This window comes from Cynoglossus semilaevis, chromosome 16 (genome assembly GCF_000523025.1).
Source record: "Cynoglossus semilaevis isolate Cse_v1.0 chromosome 16, Cse_v1.0, whole genome shotgun sequence".
NCBI classification, from domain to species: Eukaryota; Metazoa; Chordata; class Actinopteri; order Pleuronectiformes; family Cynoglossidae; genus Cynoglossus; species Cynoglossus semilaevis.
Window position 1 is genome coordinate 13,405,673 of NC_024322.1, and position 11,712 is coordinate 13,417,384.

Here is an 11,712-nt window from a genome sequence, read left to right on the forward strand (position 1 = left end):
ACATATATTTTCTTCAGCCTGCCTTGGAAGCGGAGGGTTCTCAGAGGAACCATATATCCCTAGCGGTGCCTCTTGTATGGCAGTCTGTGAGTTGAAACCGCATATTTAATGGCGTCACCTGTGGCAGCCTGTGTCAGTTGCAAAGACTCACGCTGTAAAATTACCTATTATTATTATTATTATTATTACTGACGAAGTCAGTAATATTTTTTTTTAACTCAGAGATTACGTGGGTGTTTGTATACTTTTTAGATTAAACTCTGAGTGTTCTAGATGTGCTATTACACTTTGAAACAAATGTAGTGTGTTCTAGATGTGCTATTACACTTTGACTGAGTCTTCTAGATGTGCTATTACACTTTGATTAAGTGCCAACTTAAATATTAATGCGCCATCATTGCGTGGCAGTGGGGCCTGAAACGGCTTTTTAATTGACGTTTGGCGACCCCTATGGACGTAAATAGTAAACGACCAAGTGGAATACTTTGATGTGACTCAGTGGTTTATTTTTTTCTCAAGAAAATTACAGTAATTCTAGTTTGAATCTAAATACAGTTTATCATACCGTCAACCGTAAGCGGCACCTTTTAGAGGAAGTTGTGAGTCATCTGACAGCGACAAACAGTCACTCAGTTAGGGGGCGGTGCCCTGTCTGATGACGTTACCCAAACACTGGCATGTTCTAGACGTTCTATTTTTTTCCTCTCAGCTGACAGTGACGTAGCGCCTGCGGCTTTAGACCCAACGGGACTGATACACACGCCGATACAACTGTCCGCAGTGGAGCAACGGTTGTAACATTCGGATACGGGCTGGTGAAAAGAAACGGACAGTCCAAGCAGGAGAGAGACTGTCTGTGTGTACGTGTACTCGTGTTCGGTGGTCACGTAGAGAGGAGCGCATTCCACAGGGACTGCTGTCATAACTTCGTCTGATGAATTCACTGTGGCTTTGTCCAGACCGGTGGACAGACTGCTGATCTGAACTCCAGGCCCTAACACTCCCACGGTACGTCCAACAGCTAGTCGTGACAGCCACTGTTGCCTACAGCAATCAACATCTGCTAATTTGTCACACACTTTCAACCTGGCCATAAAAGGAAATATTGCAGCCGAGAAATACCAGAATGATGTCCACGCTGTCCTTAAACGTTAACAGTGTGTGGATATAAACAGCACCTGTCCCTGCATGTACATCTGCTGCTGCCTGTGGAGCTTCACAGCTTCACCGATTGGGGTTCTTTTGAGGTCGGTGCTGGGGCTTAAAAATCCGGGTGTACGTGTTTACGTGCATTTAGTTGTAAATGTTATAATGTAATTTACGTGTTTGTTTTCCCATTTAGTTGTAAATGTTATAATGTAATAGCCCTTTAATAATACGTATGTATATATTAGTAACAACACGACTGCCGGTCGGCAAATCTAACCTCCTAGCCCTCAAGGGAGAGGAACTCAATGAAATATGTAGCTTACTTTTACTTAATGTACTATCAAGTATATCAATAACTAATTTATATACAAGAATAAATCAATATGCTCTAAGATAGAGGACTTTCGTGTTGAGTCAAGTGTTTAACTGTGTTATGTTACATTTGAACAGCTTTTTCAGCTCTCAAAAGTGAAAAAGTATTTTATAATCAAAGCAAAAGTAAAAACCTTAAACAATCCTGAACGGAATAACATTTTTACAAAGCCCAAATACTGAAATAACTTTTGAGTAGTTTTTTTTTCATGATTTATTTTAGAAGTGTTTGACTTCACCTTATGAGACTGTTGGTATGTTTTCGTTTTTATCAGACCACATGGGGGCAGTGTAACACCAGCTGCAGCTCTCCTAAATCTCGCGGTAGCTAGTAAAGTAAAAGCAAGCGGATCATAAATAAACAAGGACTTGGCTGCATTGTTATCCTTGTAAACAGTTAAGTACCGAGCATGTAATTGAGTGTGTTGTAATTTGTGATTTTAACCATTATTGTTTGTTTAATGCTACACTGGAGTGGACTGCGTTACACCCTCCATTCACTGTGACGTTCAACTGTGTTTACAGGCTCAGAGAAGTGGGTGTGTTTTAATGGAAGATACAGTGAAAGTAGTTAAATAGATTATAGGCAGTTGTAATGTATTATGTACAAAACGCCTCTTGTTAATAATGCAGTGTTCAAAATTGATGCATCTATGTAGATCAGAATGTCAAAATTAAATATTGAATAAATTAGATACATTGAAATGTAGAACAACAGGGTTGACACTGCACAGCTAAAGAGAACACAACATCCACATCAATCGTTCTCAAAATGGGGGGCAGGGCCCTCTACTTTCCCCCACCCTTAAGGAGGGAGTTAAAAATTCTTAAATGAAAATAAAATTTTACAATTTAAATGTATAAAACTATTTTCTTTTTAAATAAGTGAAGCATTGCATCAATAGCCGTGAATGTGTCAGCGTGTGCAGCTTTGACAATAGTTCTATCAACAGAATAGGGGCAGCGCTGACAAAAGTTTGGGAACAACTGGCATAGATAAACGTTTGCTGTTTCAGTACCTGGGTCTTCTAGGGACCTCAGACGCCTGCATGTTTCTCTGTCATATTAGAGCAGATCACAGATTGTTTCTAAATAAAAGTCATAATGTTGTGTACTTGTTTCAGAAGTCGGCGACATGGTGGATTACTACAGTGTCCTGGGAGTGTCCAGAACATCCTCCCAGGATGACATTAAGAAGGCGTGAGTACCCTGGGATTCTCTGAAGGATATACAGGGAGTCATACATAGACATTCCAGGAAAGCTATATTTTACATACACTCATTGCGAGACTATATTTTCAGTGTAACATTAAACCCATATATAGATAGTGGCGACTATAGTATAGTTTCTATAGCTATGATCGTCACTTAACTAACTTTTACCAGCATGCTGAGGTTCGGAGAAAAAAAATATTTCAGTAAAATTAAACTTCATTGTCTTGTGCATGTTTTATGACTTTGTGTTCTCGTGCGTGACTGCATCCATAGGTACAGAAAACTAGCTCTGAAATGGCACCCTGACAAAAATCCAGACAATAAGGAGGAAGCCGAGAAAAAATTTAAAGAACTGGCTGAGGCCTATGAAGTACTTTCTGACAGTAAGTTATAACAGTATACACACACGTCTGCACCACAGAAACCAAAGCCAGGCAATAGGCGAGAAATACCAGACATTACATTAGGAATTATTTTTAGTCAAAATCATTCAAGATTTCAACATCCCTAGTAATTCCATAAAGTAGTAGTAATATTTGTTTTTTCAAACCAAGTTTTCTCCTGCTGTCTCAGTGCTTTGTGTTGTTCTAGCGTTTTTACAATAAGACAATACATATAAAGAAGTTCATGATGATTTTTTTTGTTTCTGCTGCAGAAAGTAAACGTGATGCATACGACAGATATGGAAATGAGCGAATGCCACACACAGGTGAGTAAAATAAAATCCATCACTGGCTGCATCCATAGTTGAGAAGATGTGACTGATACTATATATGGTCAGAGATATTTATTTTCTTCCTGTTTCCCTCCTCCTTTCTATTTTATCAACATTACCGTCCCTCTCTGAATGATATTCCTTTTCCAGGTTCCTCCAGCTCAGACTTCTCATCAGATTTCCCAGGATTCACCTTCACATTCCGTAGTCCAGATGAGGTATTCAGAGAATTCTTTGGTGGCCAGGATCCTTTTGCAAGTTTCTTTGGTAAGTCACACCTACAAGACAGGATTCTAGTGTCACCTTTATCGATTTAACAGAAGTTTAAAGAAATGGTGAGAAAAAAAGCATGACAGAGAAAGTCATAGTGGTGTGCACACTTTGACAGGTCATGAATAATAACAAAGGTACAGCAATATGACAGTAACATTAAGGACTCCAAGATACCAGTTGAACAATTAAGTTTACTCAAAAAATATGTGGAGAATGTGTTTTTTTTTTATATTCAGGTTCTGATCATTCCTGTTTCTCTCTGTATCTCAGATGATTTCCCATCATTTGGAGGCCCATCGTCTCGTCTCGGCCCAGGCCGCTTTTTCTCGTTCCCTTCAGCAAACACTGGTGAACAGTCACGCCTCATGTTGAATAAGTCAACGTTTATTTCCTAGATTTGAAGGATTTTTATATTTTCCTCAGACAAATTAACACCAAATAATTGAACCCATTCTTTTGGTTTGTCATCTGTCTTTGCTCAGAGTTTACCTCGTTCTCCTCTTCCTTCGGCGGTCTGGATGGGATGGAAAGCATGGGTGGAGGGACGGGCAACTTCAGATCAGTTTCTACCTCCACTCGTATCATAAACGGAAAACGCACAACTACCAAGAAGTATGTAGCCTAATGTTTAGGACAAGATCCATCCAAAGATTTTTGGTCTTTACTTTAAATGTAAACAATAACAATCACAGTTTTTTTTTTTGAAATGTCATATTTTGACTTTGAATTGATAGTTTACCACAGAGGGTAAAAGAATTATGGACAAATGTAACAGCAGGGTGGAGTACTAAACTTGGTACATGAAGGTAAATATATATAATTATGTGTAAAACATTTCATAGGGCTGTCAAATTATTGCAATTGTTAATATTATTTGCATTAAAAACATCTGTTCTGTCATCTCACAGAAAAGAGAAACGTAATAGCGAAGAAATAATCATAAACTCATTTTTAACAGATTGTTTGTATTCATCCTCAATTTGATTGATTTTATATATTTTAGAATTCTAGAAGCAATTTTAAACATATTTGTTTCTTCTTTTCAGAATCAAGGAAAATGGACAGGAAAGAGTAGAGGTTGAGGAGGATGGAGTTCTAAAGAGCGTTCTTATTAATGGTAAGGTACCGTAGTTCCTGTACAATAATACCAGAACTCCTAAAAGCAGACACAATTTTAGCTCTTAGCTGACATAGCCGTGTTCTATTGTGCATTGTTCACAGGTGTTGAAGATGAAATGGCCCTGGCTATAGAGATCAGCCGACGAGAGGCGGAGTCCCATCACTTGCCCGAGAAGCCACGCCTCCAAAACAGGACGCCCACTGAGCCTGACAGTTTTCACTCCAGCCCTTTCTCAGCAGCCACACGTCGATCGCACAGTGCTGCGCCGTACTACAGCTATGGAGGGCTGGGTGGAGGTGTCGAGGATGATGAAGATGAAGAACTTCAGATGGCTTTGGCATGCAGCCTGTCAGAAATGGAAGCACAGCAGAGAGCAGCTGCCACGGGCGTCACATCAGGTGCTGGGCGTGGGGGCAGAGCAGTTGGTGACAGAAGAGGTGGTGGGGTTACTAAGACTAAAAAAATAGTTATGGCTAGTGTGGCAGAGGAGAAAGAGAAAGAAAACCAGACTAATATGTCCTCAGCAGGACAGAGTGAAAGGAAAGGAAAGGAGAAGGAGGCAGGCATGTCACCTGAGTCAGCCACAGCTCAGTGCAGTGAGGAACAGCTTCAACCTGCCACGACCAACAGTGATGGAGGCGTGAAAAAGCGAAAAAAGTGTGGCTGTGTTGTGTCCTAAGGCTGTGTGGGTCAGCGTTTGTGCGTAAATGCCTTACTTTAACACTCATGGCTATTAAAATGCAAAAAAACAATCTTTGGGGGTTGCTAGTTTACATACATTTTTAGTTTTTAATTTTTAGATAATAATCACAACAAGAACAACAATAATAATATTGAATAAATTGATTTTCTTTACTCAAATGTGCCATATATTTAGACAGCAATGCAGTGAATTTTAGTGTTTCAGCTGTAGCCAAGTTTGTAGTGAATGTGAACCCCGTCTGCTGTGTGTCTGTGACAAATGAATGTATGACCACTGAGGCGTTGAAACAACTGATGAAAATGGAAATGAAGTCACACAACCATCTTCGGTTTCTAATGTCAATCATGAAACACATTTTGCTGTGAAAATAATTATTAGGTGCGACAATGAAATGAAACCACAACTTCTATTTTAAACTATGTGATAATATATAATTTAGGACATTAACTCCTTTTTACAGTACAGCAGCCATACCGTACAAACTGATAGAAAATATCACCGTAGCACCTTGGAAGTGAAGCATATACAATACATTAAAAAATGCGATACATTCACAATCAGAAGGACCAGTTTTTGTATTTAGTTTCTTTTGCAAGTTTCAGTTGCAATCAGTATTAATTATTCCAAAAAAAGACCAATTCCAAAAAGTATTTAAAACCTGAAGGGACCTCACACATTATCAGTTAATATTATTAGTTTCCAAACTTTACTATGCTCAAGTGGCCAGAACACACATATAACATTTTTAATTTTACAAAGGGAATGTTTGTTTACACATTTTCACTGTCTGGAAATATCCTACTCAAAAAACATTTTGTATCTCGTGCAACCCTTAGTGGCAGCTCGCAGCTAGTGCAGCAATTTAGGAAACCCTGATCTGGGATGTTCAATTGTTCATACTATTTCTATAAATTATACACTACCTATTATTTTTTTAATTAATCTAAGCAAGTAAGGTAGGGAGAACCATAAGTGTGTGTGTGCATGCATGTGTGTGAGGGTGTGCCTATGTTTTGCTTAGAACATGAAATCTTGTTGCCAAAACATACAGCTCTACTGAAAATTAAACCTGCTGGTGCCACTAATATGTCGTTTTTAGGCACACCTGCTGGTGCCACTAATATGTCGTTTTTACAGACCTGCATCCATCATTGGACAGTTGTTGTCCTGAGATAGTCACGTTTTCACCTGTGCCTAATAATCAAATTGTACTTTTTTAAAGATAAAGAAATCACTTTGGTTTTTTTCTTGTCTGGCAAGAAGATGAAACAAAGATTGAAGTTCGTATTTTTTTACTGAACCAGTTTTACAGAATTTTATTTTTAATTTCCAGTTACTTAAGAAGGTTGCGCCCGAGATGTCAACAATGACAAATACCGATTGACTATAATGGCCGTTAATACACTGCATATTTGTATACTTTCTCATTTTATTTCTTCAGACCTTAATAAATGTCTCCTTTCACCCACTCAGGCGCCTTTGTCTTAATTACAAGCCTCCCACTTCTCCTTTATTGTATTTCCTGCTCAATTTAAATCACGTAAAAGCAAAAATATGTATTAGGGTGAAATTTGTGACTGTCTCTTACACATGCTACTTCCTTTTTCAGACTCAGACTTCCAGGCCACGAGCTAAACTGCTTGGCTCATGATGTTGTATGACCTAACTCGTACATGAGGTAAACAACAATTTAAATGTATATCAACCTGAGAGCTGTTTCTTTTTTCTTTTCCCAAGTTACTTCACATGAGACAAAACTCAAAGACCTTACTGTTTCTATATTTACATTTAAAAAAATAATAAAGAACTCGACATTAACTTTTGCTTGTGTTTTCACAGGTCTCTTTCCCATGATGCACTTCTCTGTATCTATCCAAAAGTGACTACTACCTGCTGAATGACACTTAAAAAACAAGCTGCAACACGTACTTTTATATGCTTTTGAGATTGTGTTTATTACATGTAGTGGAGTGTGTGAAAGACTGGAATTATGGAAACTGTTTAATTTAATCTCTGCCTTTGTCATCGATACTTCTGCACTTATAACCTCTTTTAAGGGAGAGCAGATACAGCACATCACATTAATAAGGGAGCACCTAGTTTGCTCTGTGTTTTTGTTTAGGATTAAATACTAAGTCATTTTATTTATAGGCTAACATTTTTTGGTACAGAAAAATGAATGTATTGCATTTTCTTAATAGTAAGTGACCACAGTGGAAATGGATTACTGGAAATGGATGCATGAAGCCAAAAATCTCACCAGAGCCATAAAGAGCTTACAAATAAAGCATTTCCTCCTGACAAAACCTGACTTATTGTGATAATGATTTTAAGTTTATCTCACGTTTGCTCATAGCGTTTAACACACGTTCGTGTGTTAAACGTAATTTATGGCAGGTGTTTTAGTCCCGCCTCCCACTTTACACGTTAATTCACACGTCTCCGTACGTTGATTAAGTTTGCTATGGATGTAAATCTGTTCATATTATTTTGTAATCCGCAAATAAAGTTAAATATACTTTAGACATGTTATGTTACGGCAGCTAGCTACCGTATACCATCTGAACATTCATAAATGAAATGACAATTTACAGAGTCGTTACTTACCTCACGGAGCTTTTTATACCATTCAACCATAACCGGTGGTTAACGTTAAAAACACTGTTTAAATTGTATAAATATTTTAAACGTTATTCGACTACTATAGTCTACATTAGACCAAGGTGCTTTTTTTAAAGCACCTCGAACATGACGAACTTCGAACAGTTTTTTTTTCGTTCCGGCAAAAACAGAAAACAAATAGCCGAATATTACCCGAATTTGTTTGGTGTTGCAAACTTCTCGAAATACTGTACGTTTAAAATGTAACAGCAAAGGAAGACAAATTATGTGACACATAAAAATCCCTAATGATCTTTTAATAATTCCACACTGTAATCAAGTTTGTTCAACTGACTTGGACACAACAGGCTTCTTATAAATGGTTTGGTACTTACAGCATGAATGGGTTAAAAAATGAATAAAACCATTTCACAGCAAAGACTACAGTAGACTTATGGCTCCACAAAAATAAAGTAATTTCACATATAACAATAGGCATCATGAGCACACATGCAAGGCATAAGGGTATTATGAAGTTTGATACTTGATTATTGTGGTGTAAAAAACAAAAATGAGTAAACATTAAACTTTCTCCATTTTGGAAAAAAAAACAACTTAAAATGAAGGTTAAGTTGCACAACAAGAAAATAAACACCTGTCATAAAAGTCATAATATCACCTTAATTTTGAGTTAACCTAAAATAAAATGTTCCACCTAAATGCCTTTGTAATGTTTTGTTTGTCTTTTTTATTTGAAGAAAATTGTACACAAAAGCTCTTCTCAGTCCTAAATTTCTGAACTGTATTGTATGTTGCTTTTTAGAACAGACAGATTTGAACATCAACAACTGTGAATAATAAGCTGCATCTTTTCTGTGTAGTGAAAATTTAAAGGAGGAATTACACGATTCCATGCTTCTTTCTCCAGACCGGATTCAGGATCAATCACTGTCAGAACTTGAACTTGACCCAGAGTCTGACTTTTTCTTCTTGTCGTCATTCTTCTCTTTGTCTTTTGTACTATCAGGCCTCGGTTTTGCGGGACTTCTTCTGTCTCTGGACTTGGAGCGACTCTTCTGCCTCTTCCTCTTCTCGTGCCTGTCACTGTCGGAGCTGCTGCTGCGTCTTCTTCTTCGGCCAGCAGCTTCTCTGTCTTTATCTCTTCTATAGGAGAAGCGCTCTCTGCTACGATCTCTCCTTTTGCTCCTACTCCTACTCCTACTCCTGGAGTGGGTTTCTCTGTTTGAGTCTCTGCTGGTTTTGTTTCTATCTGGACTTCTAGCTCCACGGTCCCTGTCCCTGGACGTTTCTCTTCTCTTATTGTCTCTGTCGCGTCTTCTGTCCTGACTCCTGCTGCGTTCTCTGCTTTTGTCTTCCTTGTCTTTGACTGATGTTCCACCTTTGTCCCTGTTTCTGCTTCTTGATCTACGCCTTTCCTTGGATTCATTTTCTCCCTTGCTTTTGGACTTGGATCTACTTTTCTCATCATGTTTATCTTTTGTGTCCTCTTTAGGTTTCTTACCAGACTCACTGCTTTTGTTTCTATCTTTGCTGTGATCAGACTCTGACTCCTTTTCTTTCACGTCAGGATTTCTCTTTCTGCTTCGGGAGCGACCTCTCCTCTCATCACTTTTGTGCCGGTGACCTTTATCTCTGCTCCTTGACCTTCTGCTCTTTTCTTTGCTTTTGCTACGACTTCGAGATTTATCACTTTTCTTGTCTTTGTTTTTGCTTTGCTTTTCATCCGGCGGGGCAACATCCCCTTCTTTGCTCTTGGATCGATGTGACCGAGTTTTCTTGTCTTTTTTATTTTCATCTGATTTTTCATGCTTTGTACCAGACGCCCGTCTCTCTCTTCTTGGAGCTCTAGTATCTTCATCCTTAGCTTCATTCATGTCACCCCTAATTAAAAAATTAATTACAGTTTACAGCATATCAAATTTGATTTGCTGCTGCCCCACATAATTTCTATTGAAATATTATACATCACTTATATCAGTTAAGAATATTATATCAGCTAAGAACATCTTTTTCCCCACAATCTGCATTTTACTGCAGTACTGATTTCGGTCTGTCATGAATAAATTCGTGAGGCATCTTACTTGTCTCCTTTGATCCAGCGTTCTCCAGTGACTGCTCTCATCCTCTGACGCTGCATCTCTTGACGCCAGTGTGGAGGAGTTTCACTGCGGCGGAAACGATCTCTGGACCTCGAGCGAGAAGGGGTTCGGTATCTCTGTGTTGGATATTTGATAAAGATGAAACACATGTATAATGAGGACCAAAAACTCAATATTCAAGACAAAGGCCCAGTCTGCAAATGTAATTAGCAATCTATTAAAAGATGAAAAGAGCATAGGCCGGTTCAATCGCTGTGCACCTACCCTCGGACCTCTGCCCTTAATCTTTCTGCCAGATCGTGTCATGACGAGTCTTCTGTGATAGGTTGATTGAGAGTTATACCCAACACTACAAAAGAAAAACATTTATTCATTTAACATTCCTTATTTCTATTTCTTTGCATCTCTTTCATTTAAGACCTTGGACACCTCAAAACTGTGTCTTAACATGTTTTGGTTATTATAAACTGGCACTATTTAAAATTATACAATTTGTCTTAACCCATACCGTTCATATATCACAGGCATATAAAATAAACACACTTGTCTCGTGGTCTTTCCTCTCTGTGCCGTTGCTCCTTCTGAGCTTCCTCTTTTGGATTTTGAGCAGCCTGTGGACTTCTCCTCATGAGGAATCGGTTTTCAGGGATGGGCGGTATTTCTTCAGGCCGTACAGTAGATGTAACCAAGTCCTCTTGTTCCTTCTCTTCTGAGCTTTCAGCTTTGGACCTGAGAGAAGAAATGGAGTTCAGCATAAAGACTCAAACTTCTTGTTCTTTTTACTGGTTTAATGAATCAGAAAAATTACCTTTTCTTTTCCTTCTTCTTCTGTTTTTTCTTTAGCTTTTTCACCTTCTTTTTCTGCTTCTTGGATTCCTTCTCTGACTCTTCAGAGTCAGAAGAGGAATCGGAGGAGCTGTCAGAGTCGCTGGAGCTGCTGCTGGAGCTGGAAGCTCTCTCCCTCTGTTTGTCATCTTTCTTTGCTTTTGATTTGGGGACCAGCTCTCCACAGTTCAGAACTTTCACCTCTGCACATGGTTTGCTGTTTGGATCTGTTTTCTGGCTCTCCATGGTTTGAACAACTTCTTGGCCAGAGATCACATGACCAAACACAACATGAACTCTGGAAATAGTAAAATGGGTTACAGTGTTTTTTATACCCTAAAGGCATAATGTGATCAGTGTTCATTGTATAAATAATTATTGATAAAGAGCAATTGAAGATTACTTACCCATCCAGATGTGGTGACGGTTTTGTTGTTCTGATGAAAATAAATAAATAACATTTTTAGTGAAGGTTTTAAGTATAAACAACACTTAATAAACAAACAACAATAATGCTTACATGAAAAATTGGGATCCATTTGTGTCTTTCCCTCTGTTTGCCATGGAAAGAAGGTACTCTTTGTTATGTTTAACAGCAAAGCTTTCATCTGTTGGAAAG

General features: G+C 38.4%; 2 protein-coding genes across 5 annotated transcripts in view; one reads left to right on the forward strand and one right to left on the reverse strand.

Moving 5' to 3' along the window:
- The first annotated feature begins 501 nt into the window (after nt 1-501).
- Nucleotides 502-7,846, forward strand: dnajb2 (DnaJ heat shock protein family (Hsp40) member B2). Of its 3 annotated transcripts, XM_008328786.3 has the most exons (11): nt 638-1,008; nt 2,646-2,721; nt 3,010-3,119; nt 3,392-3,445; nt 3,602-3,718; nt 3,995-4,072; nt 4,207-4,336; nt 4,771-4,841; nt 4,946-5,242; nt 7,157-7,225; nt 7,387-7,846. In XM_008328786.3, the coding sequence occupies exons 2-10, from the start codon at nt 2,657-2,659 to the stop codon at nt 7,180-7,182; spliced, it is 948 nt and encodes a 315-aa protein (XP_008327008.1). In that variant the 5' UTR covers nt 638-1,008; nt 2,646-2,656; the 3' UTR covers nt 7,183-7,225; nt 7,387-7,846. The 3 variants fall into 3 exon arrangements, with proteins under 3 accessions (XP_016895402.1, XP_008327006.1, XP_008327008.1); XM_017039913.2 differs by lacking the exons at nt 7,157-7,225; nt 7,387-7,846 and having other exon boundaries at nt 502-1,008; nt 2,649-2,721; nt 4,946-6,170; XM_008328784.3 differs by lacking the exons at nt 7,157-7,225; nt 7,387-7,846 and having other exon boundaries at nt 509-1,008; nt 4,946-6,170.
- A 603-nt stretch (nt 7,847-8,449) lies between these two features.
- Nucleotides 8,450-11,712, reverse strand: part of ppig (peptidylprolyl isomerase G (cyclophilin G)) — a 4,977-nt gene continuing 1,714 nt past the window's right edge. For both annotated transcript variants that reach the window (XM_008328790.3, XM_017040126.2), the window contains exons 6-12: nt 11,614-11,701; nt 11,501-11,530; nt 11,077-11,391; nt 10,812-10,997; nt 10,533-10,617; nt 10,251-10,384; nt 8,450-10,050 (exon numbers count right to left, since the gene is read on the reverse strand). In XM_008328790.3, coding sequence (XP_008327012.1) covers nt 9,090-10,050; nt 10,251-10,384; nt 10,533-10,617; nt 10,812-10,997; nt 11,077-11,391; nt 11,501-11,530; nt 11,614-11,701 — 1,799 coding nt within the window. In that variant the 3' untranslated portion in view covers nt 8,450-9,089. The remainder of the gene's footprint in view (nt 10,051-10,250; nt 10,385-10,532; nt 10,618-10,811; nt 10,998-11,076; nt 11,392-11,500; nt 11,531-11,613; nt 11,702-11,712) is intronic.

Coding starts and splice junctions, on each gene's coding strand:
- dnajb2 (XM_017039913.2), top strand. CDS start 2,657: ATGGTGGATTACTACAGTGTCCTGGGAGTGTCCAGAACATCCTCCCAG. Junction 2,722..3,009: donor CAGGATGACATTAAGAAGGC/GTGAGTACCCTG, acceptor CTGCATCCATAG/GTACAGAAAACTAGCTCTGA. Junction 3,446..3,601: donor TGAGCGAATGCCACACACAG/GTGAGTAAAATA, acceptor TTCCTTTTCCAG/GTTCCTCCAGCTCAGACTTC.